Source organism: Mobula birostris, chromosome 6 (assembly GCF_030028105.1).
Source record: "Mobula birostris isolate sMobBir1 chromosome 6, sMobBir1.hap1, whole genome shotgun sequence".
Classification (NCBI taxonomy): Eukaryota; Metazoa; Chordata; class Chondrichthyes; order Myliobatiformes; family Myliobatidae; genus Mobula; species Mobula birostris.
Genome location: NC_092375.1, coordinates 179,728,410 through 179,749,766, shown reverse-complemented (window position 1 = coordinate 179,749,766; position 21,357 = coordinate 179,728,410). Strand labels below are relative to the sequence as shown.

Genomic DNA, 21,357 nt, shown 5'->3' with positions numbered 1-21,357 from the left:
ATTTGGCAGATTTTGTTTTAATTTAGGAATACAGCATGGAACAGGCTGCACCACCCAGCAACCGCCCCCCCCCCCCCGATTTAACACAAGCCTAGTCACAGGACACGTTACAATGACTATTTAACAGACTAAGTGGTATATTTTTGGAATGTGGGAGGGAACCAGAGCACCTGGAGGAAATCCATGCACTCACTGGAAAGGCATACAAACTTCTTACAGATAGCATTGGAAATTAACTCTGAACACCAATGCCCTGAGCTACGATGGCACCCCAGATCTTTCAGTCTAAGTGTTGGAAAAGTACAGAATCTTTGCACTCTACAGTTTGTGAGAAGTTCATTGTCCAAACACAGTTAGGATGACAGTGACAACAAAATGTCCCTTCCCTGAAATGTTGGCATTTTACAGTACTATGCAAAAGTCTTTGGCACATACATATTGCTAGGGTGCCCAAGATTTTTGCACAGTACTCTAATCATTCTATGTATTGCACTGTACTGCTGCGGCAGAAAAAAACCAAACATCATGACATATGTGAGTGATGATAAACCTGATTCTGATATGGGTCTCTATTGTGGATTGAGAGTGGGAAGGGGACAGGGAGAGGGGAATCATGGTTGGGAAAAGGGGAAGGGAGAGGGGCAGAAGTGGGAACCGGAGAGACATTCTGTAATGATCAATAAACCAATTGTTTAGGATCAAATGACCTTGCCTCATGTCTCAGGGCTGCGTCTCTGCACCTTCGCCACACCCTGCCCGTGGCACTCTTTCTCTGCCACCTGTCCCACACCCCTCCAGCAGCTCTCTACCCTCACCATTCCCAACATCCTTTGCTCACATCAGATTTACAAACTTGTTCTCCGCTCCATGTTGACAAATACAGTACTGAGCAAAAGTGTTAGACACCCTGACTGTATATATGTGCTTCATACTTTGCACAGTACTTTACAAAAAGGTTTAGGCTCTTACGTATATCCGCTGTGTTCTAATACTTTACTATTTTGTAGGTTTCCTTGGTTGTCTTGCCTGTTGAATTTAAGGAAGACTATTATGCTGTTCGAGACTGTGGTGCATTTCAGGTAAGTCTCCAGTCTTAATTAGTTGAGCAACACCTTGTATTCCACTAGATATAAACACTGAATTTACCAATTTCAGGTATCTAGCAGCCCCAGTATTCTTTTTCTGCTCCTACCTATCCACCCAGCTTTTTTGGCACCTTTGTTCACTTTTTCCATTTCCGTCTGCACGTCATCCCTGCATTAGCAGCTTCCACAACAGCTACCACCCTTGTTTCTACCTGCAGCAACACACACAAAATGATGTCAGACAGCATTTATGGAAATGAATAAACAGTCAACATTTCAGGCCGAGACCTTTCTTCAGGTCCGAAAAGGAAGGGAGAAGATGCCAGAATAAGAAGGTGGGGGGAGGGTAGGAGCCTAGCTAGAAGGTGATAGGTGAAGTCAGGTGGGTGGGAAAGGTAAGGGGCTGGAGAGGGGAGTGGTGCACTTCACCTGGTTCTATTAGTTGCTTACCAGCCCTTGTCTTACCCCTCCCTCTCACCTCCTTGTATCAAACATCCTTCTTCCACAGTCTCATTCATGCTGGAGGAAGGCATTGACAATCCTTTGCCTCAGTCAGACCCTGCTCAGCCTGCTGGGCTTCCAGATTTTTTGTTCAAGTCTCCAATCTTATTTTCTGGATGTCATTTTTGTTGAGGTACCATGTCTATGCTGAAGGCAGGTTTGTTACCTAGTATCATAGGTTCTGATAAGATGGTAAATTTCACTTGTGCTGACATTTCATACCACAATTGTGTTCCTATGATGTTGTTATGGGTGGTGGGGTGGAGATACATCTCCACCAAAGGAGGTGTAAGGCACTCTTTCCCTCTGCTAACCCACAGGTCACCCTTGCACAAGGTGTAGCACCTGCTTAGCCCCAGATCAGGGTCACGTAAAGCCATGGAAGCAGGTGGTGGATGGTTGTATGAGCAGCTGGTGCATATCACAAGTCCTGGTTATCCAACCACTGATGCCAGGCAGATAATTTCTGATGAATATTGATAATGGCTTGGTTGGGGGGGTGGGAGGGGTCATCTATCACCCAGAAGAAGGCAATGGTAAACTACTTCTCTAGAAAAATTTGCCAAGAATAATCATGGTCGTGGAATGAGCTTGGTCGCCCATTTCATACAACATGGCAGCTAACGAACGAACAAATAATGTTACAGGTGGTTCTTATTGTGGAGTTCGCAAGACTCGGCGAGCACCTAAGTAAGAACGTTCGTCCCATACGTTCTGTAGCCCAGAGTGCACTTACAGTTGAGGGAATATTTATCCATGCAGAGACAGGGAAATAAATACAGCACATTGCTCAATTCTTAACGGGGTTGTTTTTTGAGTGTTTTATAATGGTAAAATCAGGTGAACAGTGAAGATTTCATTTCATTTCTAAATCTAGTGGATTCAGCCCAGTACGTCGCCGGTAAAGCCCTCTCAGCCATTGAGCATGTTTATGTGAAACGCTATCATAGAAAAGCAGCATCCATCATCAGAGATCCTCACCACCCAGGCCATTCTCTTTTCTTGCTGCTGCCACCAGGTAAAAGGTACAAGAGCCTCGGGACTCGCACCACCAGGTTCAGGAGCAGTTACTACCTCACAACCATCAGGCTCATGAACAAAGGGGATTACTGCACTCACTTGTCCATCCATTGAGATGTTCCCACAACCAATGATCTCACTTTAAGTCTCTTTATCTTGTTATTGTTGTTACTTATTACTATTTATTAAAATTAACATTTGCACAGCCTGTTGTCTTCTGCACCCTGGCTGATCTTAGATTGATCTTGTTATAGTTACTATTCTACAGATTTGCTGAGTATGACCACTGGGAAATGAATCTCTAGGTTATTTGGGGTGATATCAGAGTGAATATACATACACACACACATATATACATACATATGTGTATATATATATACATATACATACACACACTCTGATATTAAAATTTACTATGAACTTTGAAAGTGGAGAGCATCTGAATGGCTGAGTTGTTCTCTGCAGCCTGCTTTTGAAAGCACATAACGATGTGACTAGTCCAGTTCAGCATCCTGTCATTGGTGAAGATATTCACTTGCTTTATAAAATAGTTCAAGGAAATGTTTAGCCCTTTGGTTGTTCACAACTGCTATTGTCAGACAACTGTGTGTGTGAGCGCTGTCAGCTTATGATCGTACAGTATATCTGCATTGAAAAATTACATATTGCAAAAGTCAGTGAATTGTGTGATTATATATTACTGCTCATTATGCCACTAGCATTTAGGGCAGCAATGAAGGTCATCCATCTCTGACGGTCTTCAGGGCTTCCTTCTCAAGCCCTCTCAATTTTCATTAGCTTCCTCTCAATTTTCACTATTGTCAGTCATCCCAGGTGGAGACTCAGGAATACTGTCGCACTCAGATGTAGACGGATTCTTCATTGCTGTTTCTGTAACAATTTTGTTAGGGTTGTTAGCCCTGAGCTGAACCCCCGAACCTGGAGGACCTCTTAGTCTGGCTTCTACCTTTGACCTTTTTGGCATGGGTGACCTGACCATGAGGCAAACCATAAAGCCCTAATTCCAGCCAACATAGCTCTTCAGGTCATTGAGGCACACAAGCCTCCAAACCACAACAAGGCTTTAGTCCTCTTGGAGGTGAATTGTGTGAGTTCTGAACTTCAAACTAAAGAAAATTTAAAAGCAAAATTATGCAACTGATGGAAATCAGAGAGTGCATCTTTAGTCAATTCTAGGTTGGTATTGCAACAGCACTTGATGTGCTGCTCACATACATTTCAAACAGATGATTGATAAATTGTGTGCCATTATAAACACTTTAATCATCATTCCCAATTACAATATATATATTTATATTGTGGCTTGATGTAGAAGTCTATCTCTAGAGGTTTTAAAGGGGGCATTACAGGGTTCCTGAGGTTATAACAAGGGAGGTGACCAAAAGCTGGGTCAATCAAGTAAATTTTAACAAGCCTCTTCAACATAAAAAGCAATAAACAGAAACACGTTTCCCTCATGACTTCTTAGGCATCCACTGCCATTCAGTTAATTTAAAGCTAGTCCATAATACCCTGCCCATTCACTTGATTTCCTAATTAAACATAAATCCAGCTATTTTGTCCTTGAATATAATCAAAAGCTGATCATGTACTGCTTCTTAGCAAAAAAATAATTTCCAGGAGTAAAAATAATCTCAGTATCATTGTTATATTATTTTATCTTGGGACTCTGCCCCTTAGTTCTGATCATTCCAACTAGAGTAAATGGTCTCAGCATTTGCACTGTCTGTCCCAGTCTTGTTCAGATTAAAGTGTGCATATCTTATTCTTTCAAATTCCAGTGTGCATTGGCCCATCCCCTTGAATCTTCCTATAGGAAAGTTCCCTCAACTTTGTTATTAGCTTAGTATTAGTATCAGAATCAGATTTAATATCATCAGCATATATCGTAAAATTTGTTAACTTTACGGCAGTAGTACAATAAAGTACATGATAAATAAATGTAGAGAAATAGCTGAGTTATGTAAAGTATACATATGTCTGTTAAACAGTTAAGTTAAATTAAGTAGTGATGCAGTGTTCATGGGTTCAATGTCGATTTAAAAATCTGATGACAGAGGGGAAAAAGCTGTTCTTGATTCCCTGAGTGTGTGCCTTTAGGCTTCTGTATGTCCTTCCTGACGATAACAGTGTAAAGAGGGCATGTCCTGTGTGGGAGAGATCCTTAATGATGGATGCCGCTTTCCTAAGGCACCGCTCCTTGAAGATCAAAGTTCAAAGTCCCAGAGTACATACACATCACCACATACAACCCTGAGATTCTTTTCCTGTGGGCATACGTAGCAAATATAAAGAATGGTAACTGCAAACTGTAAATATCAGGAACTGTTAACTGTAAACAAATTGCGCAAATGCAGATATAAATAAATAGCCGTCAGTAATGCACCTGAAATAACAATATAACAGAGTCATTAAATGAGTTCTTTTATGAGTGTAGTTATCCCCTTTTGTTCAAGAGCCTGATGGTCGAGGGGTAGTAACTGTTCTTGAACCTGGTGGTGTTGCGAGTCTTGAGGCAATTGTACCTTATATCTGATGGCAGCAGTGAGAAAAGAGCATTGCCTGGGTGCTGAAGCTCTTTGATGATGGAAGCTGCTTTTCTACAGCAATGTTTCATATACATGTGCTTAATGGTTGAAAGGCCTTTACCTGTGATGTACTGGGCCAAATCCACTAGAGTTCTTGAATACTAAGGAGGCCAGTACCCATGAGAGAGCTGGCTAATTTTAAAAGTTTTTGTGGCTTATTTAGACCTTGTGCAGTAGCTCCTTTCCCCCCCCATACCAGATGGTGACGCAGCCAGTCAGAATGCTCTCCACGGTACATTGTAGGTTTTCGAGTGTGTTAGTTGACAAACCAAATCTCCTCAAACTCCTAATGAAATATAGCCACTGTCTTGCCTTCTGTATAATTGCATCGATATGTTGCGTCCAAGTAAGGTCCTCAGAGATATTGAAATCGTGTCACCTATCTCATTGGGTTTTGCTTTGCAGGGGATATTGCCATTGAAGCCTTGCCACATTCTTCTGTTATTCAAGTTTGGTCCAGAATTGCCACTTCACATGTGAGATGGCTTTCCAGGACCTCTTGTGCTTTCTTGGATGATCAGTCCTGAACACCACCGATAAAGCCCTCTGCAAATTATGAATCTCTTGGTTCAGCCAAGGTTTCAGGCTGGGGAACACTCTGAATGATTGTGAGGGTCAAACTCATTAACAGGTGACTTTATAGAGTGTGTGACAGCCCTGGTATATTCATTCAGATCCCCTGAGTCCTTGAACGTCGTCCAGTCTACTGAATCAAAGCAATCCCTGCTCCTCTGCCTCCCATGACCACATCTTTGTTGGTCTTACCTCTAGTGCTTTGATGTTCAGCATCCGCCTGGATGGAGGTAGGAGGAGGGCTACCAGATGATCAGATTTCCTGAAATGCAGTTTAGGGATGGAATGATAGGTATTCTGCTAGTAGTGTAGCAGCAGTTGAGTGTGTTGGGACCCAGGTGCTGTACGTGATATGCTGATGATAATTGGGCAGTGATTTCTCCTAAGCAGTTATTTCCTGTAGGATTTTGGCTAGTTTCTGGTGCAGGGCTAACTACTCACCAAGACCACAATTTGACCTTCAGTATTTAGAGCTAAAACCAATGTTTTCGATTTCTAGCCCCAACTTTGGTTGCCACCTACCAGAAATGAGTAGTGTTAGGCAATGTGCATGTTTGGTGCTCACACAAATAGTTACTGGAAAATGGTCAACTTCAGTACTTTGGCACTTTGGGGAAGGGGCAGGGGAGATCAGTCCCAATAAGGAAGGCCCAGGTGGACATTAGGCATCAGAGGCATGTAGCTTTTTGTCCCCACATGTCTCCCATTTTCAGTCATTGAATCTTAATATGAGGTACAGGTGGGTTTTGCTGAAAACTGGTTTTAGTTTCTAAAGCTAACGTTAATTAAAATATTTATGATTATGGAATGGGTCACAAAGAGACTGTAACTTTAAACCTGAGCAGTAATTGTTTAAGCTCATACTTGACTAAGCTGCAATGGAGTAAGTTTGACTACTTTTTGGTAGAATTCATTATCAGTAATAAGTGAGATGAGCACATTCAGCAAGAGAGTATCTCTCTTTTTTGGCTTCTTTGCTATTGGGAGTTGTCGGCTGTTAACTGGCATCAATTAGAAGTATCAAATGTATTACAAACTTTCTAGATGAAATGGAACATTATCTCAAACTTTTTTAATATATATTTTCACAGACGCAGAAACCTTTGTGGCACTATTTTATGTTTGAGAGCAGAAGGAAATTTGATTATCACTTGATGCCTTTCCACTGTGGTATTAAACTTGAATGGGTGTGCCAGATACCAAAAGGTAATTAATTACTTACCTTAGTAAACTGATTTTATTCACTGCACTTCAATGAAGTTATTGCTGTAATTTTTTTTGCAACTTTTAATTACTAAACATTTAGTGCGGCAGATCCTGTTTCACTATAGAAATTGTATGGCACTGAAGAACTTTCAGCCCATCATTTACAGCCTGACTTTAAGAAGTCATTTGGCTTAACTCATTTCCGTCTCTTGGTTCATAACTATACTGACTAAGACAAGTTATGTAGTTTGTGTGCATACTCTTATACTGGCTGATAATGGATTCTGTCTCTATCACAATGAAAATGCAATTTCCAAATTTCCACAAGTCTGGATGAAGTTTTTTATCCACACCTCTCCTTTTAAGTCTTCAGCAAAAGAAAACAAAATGTCTGTTTTCTCTAAGTGCATAACCACCCACTTCCCTGGATTTGAATGTTATTTGTCTCTTCTGCCTCTCTGTTCAATCCATTGGTAACACCCTACAGTGTCCAATTTGCTTTCTTCCTGTAATGTACTTGACCTATTACTGTCAAACCTCTTAATAATATATGAAAATTAGCAAAACTGCACACACTGAAGTAAAGACAGAAAATTCTGGAGAAGCTTTGCAAGTCAAGTAGTATCTATGAAAATAGAAACAGATAATGTTTCTGCTCAGAATTCATTCACCACACTTAAGCAGGTTGTTTGTTAATTAGCACTGTGAACTTCTCTTTAGTAATTTCAAGTGAAGTCAAGTTTATTGTTGTGCACCTGTAGGGAAGGAACAGGTGCAATGGAAGACTTGCTTACAACAGCATTACAGGCACATAGTTTGAGACAACATACAGATTACGAATTACAACAGCATTACAGGCACATAGTTTCAGACAACATACAGATTACGAATTACAACAGCATTACAGGCACGTAGTTTGAGACAACATACAGATTACGAATTACAACAGCATTACAGGCACGTAGTTTGAGACAACATACAGATTACAAATTACAACAGCATTACAGGCACGTAGTTTGAGACAACATACAGATTACGAATTACAACAGCATTACAGGCACGTAATTTGAGACAACATAAGATTACGAATTACAACAGCATTACAGGCACGTAGTTTGAGACAACATACAGATTACGAATTACAACAGCATTACAGGCACGTAGTTTGAGACAACATACAGATTACGAATTACAACAGCATTACAGGCATGTAGTTTGAGACAACATACAGATTACGAATTACAACAGCATTACAGGCACGTAGTTTGAGACAACATACCGATTACGAATTACAACAGCATTACAGGCACGTAGTTTGAGACAACATACCGATTACGAATTACAACAGCATTACAGGCACGTAGTTTGAGACAACATACAGATTACGAACTATACAAAGCAGTGAAGATGGACACAATGGCATTCCTTGACCAACACCCTTTGCGGGGGCATTTTGGATTTGATTTACCACTTCCTTCAGATCCCATGGTCTTCTATCTTCAACCATGTGAGACCTTGTGGAAGTCTCTTATAAAGTGCCACATACATTATGATATTAACCCCAAAAAGATAAGTCAAATTGGTCAGGCAAGACCGTCCAGAAGGAATTTACTTTGGTTGTCCTGGAACACGCAATCCATGGATTCTAATTCTTGGTTAATTATCTTGTTATTTTATTTTTTTTCCATTGGTTTGACTACTACTGAGGTTGGCCTGAATAATCACAATTACTTGTTTGAACACTTCTTTACTTTTTAAGCAACAGTATGATATTAAGAATCCCTCAGTATCAAACCTGCAGCCAGGAAGGATTAGAAGTGCCCTTGCCATTTCCTCTTTCCTCCTTAATTTCACTTAATAACCTAAAATGCATTTCATCAGCATCCGGCAGATTATCGTCCCTCAAAGTTGTTAAATTCCTCTTTCACTGCTCAATCTATTCTCCTTAATTACAATATTTGCACGGCCGTTCCCCCTTTTCAGAAGTCTTAAAGAACCATATTCAGATCTTTGTCCTTCATGAATAAAATGATAAGGTGATCTCTGATAGATGTTTTTCTTTCCAGGGTTACCTATTTGTTTTTAATGTATTTGTAAGATGTCCTTAATTTTACATGATGTTTTTTCTTTCTTTTTCCCCTAATTCCTGTTTGTAATTTTGTTCCTAATTGTTTCATATTGCCCTTGTACCTCTGCATATTGAATTCTCAATATATGATGTAAGCTTCTCTTCTGTTCTACATTCTATTCTGTGATGTTTAGGAGATGCTATATTTGCTAATCATACCTTTTTGTTTTTTACACACTTACTTACCTAAACCTTACTTTCTCCAGCTTAATTTTTTAAGTAATATTTGGAGTAATTTTCTTTACATATCACACCTCAGTTTTGCTAAATTTTGTATTCCCCAAAATGATTAAGAGCATTTAATCCATGTATCCTTGTCAATTTCCATTGCTGCACTGTCACAGCTGCATGCATTAAAATGCCTCCTGTCCATTGTCAGTGTTCATTGTCCAGAACTGCCAGAAAGCCAGTTGCTTTCTGCAAACTGGCTACAATTCTCCCAAAAGGAATGTTATTATTTCTGTAGCCTTTGTACCTTCTACATAATTCTGTCATAGTTAATACTGGTGTTGTCAAATATTGCAAATATGAAGAAAATTTATGATTTATTTAATCCTGTTTTTAAAATTGTTCTCTTTTTATTGTTTAAAGTGGTCTGGGGAAAGGAATTGTAGCAGGATTAATTAATAATTCTGTTAAAGAGTGCTAATATTAGAATAGATGTCCTGGGAGCATCCATGGGTTCTCCCCAAATATTTTGGTACTTGAGGGAAAATTGGCAGCCTAAGTGGCCATGCAAACCCACTGATATGTATTCTTAAAGAAGTTGGCCTAGGTAACAGAGAGGGATATAGAGAAATGATATTGAAACACAATTTGACCTTTGATATAGTGATACCTTTTTATTAAATCCATGCTTCATAAGTTGAAATAAAACATTGCCACTATGTAATGTATTATACTCTTTCTTTGGCAGGTGTTCAACTGAAAACTCCAGACTGGTATATTCCTGGTAAGTTAATTTGCCAAGAACCTAATCGGGGTCTGAATTGCACTGCATGTATTTTAGAACATAGAACATAGAAAAGTACAGCACAGTACAGGCCCTTCAGCCCACAATGTTGTGCCAACCCTCAAACCCTGCCTCCCATATAAGCCCCCACCTTAAATTCCTCCATATACCTGTCTAGTAGTCTCTTAAACTTCACTAGTGTATCTGCCTCCACCACTGATTCAAGCAGTGCATTCCACGCACCAACCACTCTCTGAGTAAAAAACCTTCCTCTAATATCCCCCTTGAACTTCCCACCCATTACCTTAAAGCCATGTCCTCTTGTATTGAGCAGTGGTGCCCTGGGGAAGAGGCACTGGCTATCGACTTTATCTATTCCTCTTATTATCTTGTACACCTCTATCATGTCTCCTCTCACCCTCCTTCTCTCCAAAGAGTAAAGCCCTAGCTCCCTTAATCTCTGATTAGTCTCTATACTGGCTACAATTCTCACTATACTGGCTGCATACTCTCTAAACCAGGCAGCCTCCTGGTAAATCTCCTTTGTACCCTTTCCAATGCTTCCACATCCTTCCTATAGTGAGGCGACCAGAACTGGACACAGTACTCCAAGTGTGGCCTAACCAGAGTTTTATAGAGCTGCATCATTACATCGCGACTCTTAAACTCTATCCCTCGACTTATGAAAGCTAACACCCCATAAGCTTTCTTAACTACCCTATCCACCTGTGAGGCAACTTTCAGGGATCTGTGGACATGTACCCCGAGATCCCTCTGCTCCTCCACACTACCATTTACTTTGTACTCTGCCTTGGAGTTTGTCCTTCCAAAGTGTACCACCTCACACTTCTCCGGATTGAACTCCATCTGCCACTTCTCAGCCCACTTCTGCATCCTATCAATATCTCTCTGCAATCTTTGACAATCCTCTAAACTATCTACAGCACCACCAACCTTTGTGTCGTCTGTAAACTTGCCAACCCACCCTTCTACCCCCGCATCGAGATTGCTAATAAAAATCACAAAAAGTAGAGGTCCCAGAACTGATCTTTGTGGGACACCACTAGTCACAATCCTCCAATTTGAATGTACTCCCTCCACCACAACCCTTTGCCTTCTGCAGGCAAGCCAATTCTGAATCCACCTGGCCAAACTTCCCTGGATCCTATGCCTTCTGACTTTCTGAATAAGCCTACCATGTGGAACCTTGTCAAATGCCTTACTAAAATCCATATAGATCACATCCACTGCACTACCCTCATCTATATGCCTGGTCACCTCCTCAAAGAACTCTATCAGGCCTGTTAGACACGATCTGCCCTTCACAAAGCCATGCTGACTGTCCCTGATCAGACCATGATTCTCTAAATGCCCAGAGATCCTATCTCTGAGAATCTTTTCCAACAGCTTTCCCACACAGACATAAGGCTCACTGGTCTATAATTACTGGAACTATCCCTACTACCTTGTTTGAACAAGGGGACAACATTTGCCTCCCTCCAATCCTCCAGTACCATTCCTGTGGACAATGAGGACATGAATATCCTAGCCAGAGGCTCAGCAATCTCTTCCCTGGCCTTGTGGAGCAACCTGGGGAATATTCTGTCAGGCCCCAGGGACTTAATCTGTCCTAATGTATTTTAACAACTTCAACACCTCCTCTCCCTTAATATCAACATGCTCCAGAACACCAACCTCACTCATATTGTCCTCACCATCATCAAGTTCCCTCTCATTGGTGAATACCGAAGAGAAGTATTCATTGAGGACCTCACTCACTTCCACAGCCTCCAGGCACATCTTCCCAACTTTATCTCTAATTGGTCCTACCTTCACTCCTGTCATCCTTTTCTTCTTCACATAATTGAAGAATGCCTGGGGGTTTTTCTTTACCCTACTCGCCAAGGCCTTCTCATGCCCCCTTCTTGCTCTTCTCAGCCCCTTCTTAAGCTCCTTTCTTGCTTCCCTATATTCCTCAATAGACCCATCTGATCCCTGCTTCCTAAACCTCATGTATGCTGCCTTCTTGCACCTGACTAGATTTTCCACCTCACTTGTCACCCATGGTTCCTTCACCCTACCATTCTTTTATCTTCCTCTCCGGTACAAATTTACCCCTAACATCCTGCAAGAGATCTCTAAATATCGAGCACATGTCCATAGTACATTTCCCTGCAAAAACATCATCCCAATTCACGCCCACAAGTTCTAGCCTTATAGCCTCATAATTTGCCCTTTCCCAACTAAAAATTTTCCTGTCCTCTCTGATTCTAGCCTTTTCCATGATAATGCTAAAGGCCAGGGAGCAGTGGTCACTGTCCCCCACTGAGAGATCTGTGACCTGACCCGGTTCATTACCTAGTAGTAGATCTAGTATTGCATTCCCCCTAGTCGGCCTGTCCACATACTGTGATAGGAATCCGTCCTGGACACACTTAACAAACTTTGCCCCATCTAAACCCTTGAAACTAATCAGGTGCCAATCAATATTAGGGAAGTTAAAGTCACTCGCGATAACAACCCTGTTATTTTTGCACCTTTCCAAAATCTGCCTCCCAATCTGCTCTTCTGTATCTCTGCTGCTACTAGGGGGCCTATAGAATACCCCCAGTAGAGTAACTGCTCCCTTCCTGTTCCTGACTTCCACCCATACTGACTCAAAAGAGGATCCTGCTACATTACCCACCTTTTCTGTAGCTGTAATAGTATCCCTGACCAGTAATGCCACCCCCCTCCCCTTTTTCCACCCTCTCTATCCCTTTTAAAGCACTGAAATCCAGGAATATTGAGAATTCATTCCTGCCCTGGTGCCAGCCAAGTCTCTGTAATGGCCACTACATCATAATTCCACATGGTAAATGCGGGCTCACTCTTAAGTTCTAAGAATAAATACCAAAATATGATGTAAGACGTTATTCCATGCTGTTTCTCACAGTCCCCTGGACAAGATACATATGCAGACAAAATATAAGAAAATTTAAATTAAATTAACCAGACCCTGAGCATAGATTAGTACCAAGCAAAGGAAATAGCCATTGCATGATTTTTAGCAAATTCCCACCTGAACAATTTTAGTCAATGCAGATGTTAACTAAATAAATTTACTTTGAAGTTTGAACAATACTTACTTGCTGCCTGTTACACCGCTGGCATTTAGGGCAACAATGAAGTTCCTTGATCTCTGCTGATGGTCAGGGTTTCATCGTGTCACTAACTTCCTCTTGGTTTTACTACTGTCAATCATGCAAGTCCTGGGTGGAGACTCAGGAATACCGTCGCACTCAGATGTAGGAAGATTCTTCATTGCTGTTTCTGTATCAATTTTGTTTTACCAGTCAGGGTTGTTACCCCTGAGCTGAACCCCCAAACCTGGCTAACTACTCTTATTCTGTCCGCTGTGCTTTAACCACTTACATGGATGGCCCTTTCAAGAGCCAAAATATAAAGCCCTGACTCCAGCCAACACAGCTCTACAGATCATTGAGACACGCAAGCCTCCAAACCCTACAATAAAGTTGTAGTCCTCTTGGAGGTTTGAACAATAACTTTAAATATTGTCAAATCTATTTTGCTTATAAAATGACAATTTAACAACTGGAAAAATAGAGATTTGCCTATATTTTGCAGAGAAGTCATATATACAGTAGATTTCACCAGTGCAGACCATAGAACCATAGAAACATACTACAGCACAGAAAACAGGCCATTCAGCCCTTCTAGTCTGTGCCGAAACTTTATTCTGCTAGTCCCATTGACCTGCACTCAGTCTGTAACCCTCCAGACCTCTCCCATCCATGTATCTATCCAATTTATTCTTAGAGCTTAAGAGTGAGCCCGCATTTACCATGTCAGACAATTATGTTCTTGCATACACTGTTCAGAAATGGACCGTGTCATCACATCCTGCTCTCGGTCCATATTTAATAGAGATAGCTTTTAAATAATCATCATACTTGCAAATTTAGTGCCTTCACTCACTAAGTTTATAAATATATCTCCACAGATATAGTATGTGCAAGACAAAGAAGAAACTATGTTTAAGTAGTTAATAGGGCATGATTTTGCAAAAGATAAACAAATCATTTCTTTCAGATTGTTAAGTTGTCATGCTATGAGCAAAATAAATTTGAATATTTTAAAAGTTATTGTTCAAAGTGCAAAATAAACTTATTATCAAAGTACACATATGTCACTATTTGTAACGCTGAGGTTCATTTTCTTGCTAGTATACTTTATAAATCCAATAACCCTAATGGTATCGAAGAAAGGCTGCACGAACGGGGCTGACAATCAGTGTGTAAATACACTAAGAAAGAAAACTAATAATAATAATAAATAAGCAATAAATATCAAGAACATGAGCTAAAGAGTTTTTGAAAGTGAGTCAATGGGTTGTGAGAATGATGGGGCAAGAGAAGTGATCCCCTCTGGGTCAAAAGCCTTGACGGTTGAGGGGTAATAGCTGTTCTTGAACCCGGTGGTGTGAACCCTGAGGCTCCTGTACCCTCTTACCAATGGCAACAGCAAGAAGAAATTTTACGTAATCATAATGAAATGTTTTTTTCAAACCAGCCCCATCCAAGTAAAATCAAATCCAAGTAATCTTTTGATATTCATTGCATCTTTGATTGTTTCATCAGGGTCAAGTTGCAAATATAGGAAAGGTGTCAGACATTGCAGTTCCAATCTTATTGCTGACAAAAACAATTGAAGAGTATGTATTGAACAACTCAATAAGGAGCAAGATGTAACCCCAGGATGGCTTAGTGGATCAGCCACCCATTATTTACCTTCCTGACTTTCTCTTCCATTGATTTCAATAGAAAGTTTTAATAAATTGCTTATGAGTGGCCAGACAGTTACTGCTGGTTTTGTAATCTGCTGAGGCTGAATTCAATTGTAATGTATTTGACACAACAAATTCATAAACTACACTCCATGTTACACTGCAGATTCACTGTAGTGTCAATATTTGGAAGTTTAAAGATGCAAAAAAAGTCTGACAGAAAATGAAGGACACACCCAATGTTCTTATCGCCCCAGTGTTTCGCTAGATTTTCCCCTTAGACAACTGCTAGTTGATCATCCGTACTTCCTGTTCACCCATGTCTCTTAACTCTGAATTTAGAGGATTTTACTGTGTCACATGGTTTACAAATGAATAGCTATGTGGGGCACTGTTTGGCTGTTTACTAAAGAGGTGTCCTATCATTGCCACAGAGCGCTTGAAAAGATGTGCAATATTTTTTCAGGCTTTGCATTATTCATGCACTGTTTAAAATGCCAACCAACTCCTCCTCCTCTTCAACAACTTTGAAATACAGTGACTAACACAAGAGCAAAACACTACAGATACTGGAATTAAAAAACAGAAAATTCTGGGAATATCAGGAAGATTGGGGACTTCTGGAGACACAGACTTTGTACTTCAGGGCTTTGATTTCTATTCAAATGTTGTCACACTGAAGCTTTAATTGCATCTTCATTGATCATTTGTTTCAATTGCTCTTTACCTCTGGTGCTTTGACCATTAAGAACTTCCTGGCAAAGCCACCTCTAGCCTCAGCGGTGATACCTTGAACTATTATAGTGTGTTCCACACACAAGTCCTGTTATTGGGGAGATTTGGGGGAGGGGCTGCAGGGGTAGTGGGTTGAAGGGGGAAAGGAACCAACAACACTGCTGAAAAACTTTGTTAGCCAGCTAAGCTTGGTGTACACCAGCTTATCAGACTATCAAAGCCAATTTTTATTTGATATTCAAAAACCTTCGGAACTAAGTAAAGGTATTTCAGGAAAAAACTTTTAATATGCAATCTCAAAGGAAAAAAAAATGGAAATTGATATATATTGATCTACACACACACACACACACTTGCTTTAAAGCCACCAAGCATAAATTGTTGAAGCAGATTTTCCAGCCAAAGTGGTGGAGAGTTGCCACAATTTGCACTGTGCTGCTGAAACCTTTGGGTGCAACATTCACCTAGCACAGAGCACGGAGAAACTTTTGGACACATACTTGGATACATCTTCTTGCTGCTGCCAGCAAGAAATTAGGTACAGGAGCCTCAGGACTCGCACCACTAGGTTCAGGAACAGTTACTACCCCTCAGCCATCAGCTCCTGAAACCAAGGGTTTCACTTAACTCCATTTGTCCCATCATTGATATGTTCCCACAACCAATGGACTCACTTTCAAGGACTCTTCAACTCATGTTCTCAGTATTTATTGCTATTAGATTTGCATTTGCACAGTTAGTAGTCTTCTACACTATGGTTGAATGCCCTAGTTGGGTGGTCTTTCATTTGTTCTGTTGTAGTTAATATTCTATAGGTGAGTTGAGCATGCCCACAAGAAAATGGAATCAGAGTTGTGTATGGTGACATATATGTTCCTTAATAATAAAATTTACTTTGAACTTTGTCTGGCTACCTTGAACCTGCAGACATTTGCACGGAGAAATAACAGTCATTGTTTCTGCCTTCGCTTGTGAAATTTCTTTGAGTGGCTGCTCTTCCTTCCCTGTCAGTGTTGTCTGAATTGCTAAGTGTTTCCATTGTCCTTATTTTGAAATGTAATAGTATTGCTGTTTTCTTGCATTAAATTGGGATTAATAAAGTAAGGTATTTTGAATAATTCCTGCTTTGTGCCAAGTCACTTGCAGCATCTGCCATTATTTTCAGAAGATGCTTCCAACTTCAGGGTGGGAGGCAGATCAACTCTGACTAATAACCGAATGTGACATGCAGCCAGAAGTGTGGAAACCTAGCCAGCTGTCTCTCTTAACTTGAAATGTTCCAATTAAATGACGTTTACTATACAATGTGTAATTTTTAAGGAATGATGTAACAGTGCACAAATTGATGAAATCTTGCTTAGTGCCTGTACTTTTTTCACTTTTCTATAAGCCTACCAGGGTGTTGGCTTCCAGTTGGAGCCAAACTCTGTGGAAGTCGTTGTCTTCTGGCTGCAGAGGGAAACAAAAATAATCTGAATTACTTCAAAAGTCAAAGTACATTTATGATCAACATATTTATAAATGATACAGCCGTAAGCTTCATCTCCTAAGAGGCAGCCACAACAGAAAAAAAAAACAAAAGAACCCATTAAGTAAAAAGACTAATGAACACCCAATGTGCAGAGAGAGTAAAAAAACACAAATTGTGCAAACAGCAGCATTCAGAACTGAAGTGAGTATGTTGTCACGAAGCCCAGAGCAGGGTTACATCCTCTGCCTCAGTTCATCACGCAGTAGAGCAAAATGGAGCTCGCGGACACGCAGACGCACAGACGGAGCAGGCTCACAGTGGAGCAGTGAGCTGAACAGGCCCAACCCTTCCCTCAGTCCCGACACCCGACCTTATCAATCCATCCTACCCAGCATTTAAATTGTCCAAACACTGGGTCATTCCTCGCGCTAGGAGCCGGGCCCTGTCACATCGATACGCTGTGGGCCTGGACCCTACGGTTTGCATTTTCTTATTTTTGCAAACAAAAACCTGGCAGAAGCTTAACAACGAACTCAAAGTGAAATGTAGTATGTTGAACTAAAAGGGTGTCGTTCTGCTTTTACAAAAAAATCTAATACTGAGATTCTGTGTTTTTTTTAATTGTAGCACCATTTTTTTGTTTGCATTTCTTTAGATGGAGAGAGTATTCATGGACCCACAGTTGTTATTGATAATAATGAGTATTGGTTTGTGAACAATACCATGCTAACTTACCAAGAAGCAGAACTGTATTGCTCAAGAAATGACAGCAAGTTGGCTTCTATATCATCCAGACCTGCAATAAAAATGATCAAGGCTCATCTTCAAATGGTAAGCTGCATTTCCCATGTCAGGACAAGATGAGATAGTAATGAAGATCAAAGTAAATTTTATTATCAAAGTACATATATGTCACCATATACGTCCCTGAGATTCATTTCCCTGTGGGCAAACTTAGCAAATCTATCGAATAGTAACTATAACAGGATCAATGAAAGAGTACAGAAGACAGCAAACTGTGAAAATGCAAATATAAATAAACAGCAATAAGTAATGAGAACATGAGATAAAAAGTCCTTAAAGTGAGATCGTTGGTTGTAGGAACGTTTCAATGATAGGGCAAGTGAGTGTAGTTACCCCCCTTCTATTCAAGAGTTTGAGGGGCAGTAACTGCTCTTGCAACTGGCAGTGCGAGTTCTGAGGCTCCTGTACCTTCTACCTGATGGCAGCGACAAGAAGAGAACAAGACCTGGGTGGTGAATATGTTTGGATTTTGTGGGGAAGATACAAAAATGGAGGTTGGCAAATGTTGATGTTATGAGATAGGAGCTGGGGGAGATAATTGGGAGCAGCTGTTATCAGGTAAGTTCTCGTCTGACTTAAGACCATAAGACATAGGAGCAGAATTGGGCTGTATGGCCCATCAAGTCTGTTCCGACATTCAATCATGGCATTCCTTTTTTCCCCTCCTCAGCCCCACTCTCCAGCCTTCTTCCTGTAACCTTTGATACCATGGCCAATCAAGGACCTACCAAGCTCTGTCTTAAATATACCTGACAAACTGGCCTCCACAGCTGCCTGTGCTAATAAATTCCACAATTCCACCACCATCTGGCTCAAGAAATTCCCGGCACCTTCGTTTTAAATGGACGCCCCTCTATCCTGAGGCTGTGCCCTCTTCTCCTAGACCCCCTCCCCACCATGGAAAACATCCTTTCAACATCCACTCTGTTTCGGCCTTTCAACATTCAAAAGGTTTCAATGAGATCCCCCCTCATCCTTCTAAATTCCAGCGAGTACAGACCCAGAGCTATCAAACATTCCTCATATGATAACCTTTTCATTACTGGAATCATCCTTGCGAACCTCCTCTGAACCTTCTCCAATGCCAGCACATCTTTTCTTAGATGAGGAGCCCAAAACTGTTCACAGTACTCAAGCTAAGGCCAGTGCCTTATAAAGCCTCGGCCTCACCTCTCTGCTCTTGTATTGAAATGAATGCTAACATTACATTTGCCTTCCTCGTCACCGACTCTGCCTGCAAGTTAACCTTCAGGGTGTCCTGCACAAGGACTCCCAAGACCCTTTGCATCTCAGATTTTTTGATTTTCTCCCCATTTAGAAAATAGTCTGCACATTTATTTCTACTATCAAAGTGCATGACCATGCATTTTCCAACATTGTATTTAATTTGCCACTCTCTTGCCCCTTCTCCTAATCTGTCTAAGTCCTTCTGCAGTTTAACTATTTCCTCAGCACTAGCTCCCCCTTCACCAATCTTCGTATCATTTGCAAACTTGGCAACAAAGCCATCTATTCCGTCATCTAAATCAGTGATATACAGCATAAAAGGAAGTGGTCTCAACACTGATCCCTGCAGGAAACCATTCGTCACTGGGAGCCAACCAGACAAGGATCCTTTTATTCCCACTCGTTGCGTCCTACCAATCAGCCAATGCTCTAACCCTGGCCAGTAACTTTCCTGTAATACCATGGACTCTTAACTTAGTAAGCATGTTGTAGGTGTTGTTTAAAGACCAGCTGATCAAACTCACTGCCAGCATGTCCCAGTAAGGAGGAAGGATTGCAATGGCAGGGCAGCAGAAATTTGAATGACAAGAGAGGCTATGAACTTGATCAAATACAAAAGGGAAGTGTATGCAAGATTAAGAAAGTTAACATCAGTCAGAGTCTTTAAAGAACAGAGGGGATAGCAGGAAGTAGCTCAAGCAGAGGATTAGAAAGACTAAAAGGGGCCATGAAATGTTCTTGGTAAGTAAGGATAAAGATAATCCCAAAGCGTTTTATACTTTCATTAAAAACAAAAAAGATTATTGGTGAGGATGGTAGGACTACTTAAGGATTAAGGAGGAAATTTATGCTTGGTATCCAAAGATGTGGGCGAGGTACTAAATAAATACAGTGCCTTGGAAAAAGTATTCAGCCCCTTCAACTATTTTCATATTCTATTGTCTCATTTTCTAAAGTTAACATATATTTAAGTAGGATTTTTTGAGCTGATCTGCAAAACATTGTGCATCATGTCAAATCAAAAGAAAATTTTTTTAAAAAGTCAACAATTTACTAAAAATTATAAGCCAAAATTGTGACACTGAAAACGTATTCATCCCATTTGTAACTATGACACTAATTTTCCTCAAGTGCGATGTACAATATTACTTTACCAGCTCACCCAGTTTGTTGATGTAGAAACTTGGAGGATCACCTGTTTTCAATCAGTTCATTACAATCAGTACTCCCTCTCTCTGTAATGTCCAAGAGTATGTTAGGTTTTCAACAGACCAAAACAAAATGAAGGCAACGGAGCACTCAAGGCAAGTCAGGGAAATGATAATAGAGAAGCATAAATCTGGAAAAAGATACAATACTATCTCAAAGGCACTGAACATATCTCAGAGCTCAGTGCAGTCCATTGTGAAAATGTGGACAAAATATGAAACCACAGCCACACTGCCTAAGTCAGTCTGCCTCTTTAAACTTAGTTGCCAGTAAAGAATGGGACTTGTAAGAGAGGTTACTGTGATGCCAACAGTCATTGAGTGAGCTGCAGAAGTCAGTGGCTACAACTGGAGATGATATTCATGGCTCCACAATCTCCAAGTCCTTGCACAAAAAGGGCATTTATGAAAGAGTGGCAAGGAAGAAGCTCTGGCTAAAAAAAAGAATTGTATCTTTGTCTGCAAAGACTTTGCAAAGTGTAAGCTAAAAGATACTGCAAAGATGTGGAAGAAGGTCTTGTAGTTGGATGAGGCTAACGTGGAACTTTTTAGCCTCAACACTAAGTGGCACATGTGGCGTAAAATCAAATACTGCACATCAGCCAGGTAAGATCATCCCTACTGTAGAGTATGCTGGAGGTAGCATCATGCTATGGGGATGCTTTTCCTGCAGCAGGAGCTGGAAACCTGGTCAGGGTTAATGGGTAGATAAATGCTGCTAATAACAGAGAGATCATGGATAAAAATCTGCCAGCGTCTGTCCAAAAATTTAAGCTTGGGAGGAAGTTCGTCATTCAGCTTTCAACAACAACCCAAAGCATGCTACCAGGGCAACCATGGAGTTGCTTCAGTTGATGAAAATTGATGTCCTTTAGTGGCCCAGTCAGGGTCCTGATGTTAACCTGATTGAACATCTCTGGCAAAACCTTAAGATTGCTGTCCACCTCCGCTCCCCAACTAACCTGGCACAGCTTGAGCAATTTTGCAAAAAGGAATGGGCAGCTTTTGCTCCATCACATTGTGCAAAGCTAATAGAGACTTATCCAAAATGA

At 40.7% G+C, this 21,357-nt stretch overlaps 1 protein-coding gene across 1 annotated transcript in view; it reads left to right on the top strand.

Moving 5' to 3' along the window:
* ly75 (lymphocyte antigen 75) overlaps positions 1-21,357 on the top strand; it is a 180,100-nt gene that overhangs the window by 83,732 nt on the left and 75,011 nt on the right. Inside the window, exons 15-18 of the mRNA XM_072262014.1 lie at positions 1,008-1,079; positions 6,880-6,994; positions 10,039-10,074; positions 17,722-17,897. Of these exons, the coding sequence (XP_072118115.1) occupies positions 1,008-1,079; positions 6,880-6,994; positions 10,039-10,074; positions 17,722-17,897 (399 nt within the window). The remainder of the gene's footprint in view (positions 1-1,007; positions 1,080-6,879; positions 6,995-10,038; positions 10,075-17,721; positions 17,898-21,357) is intronic.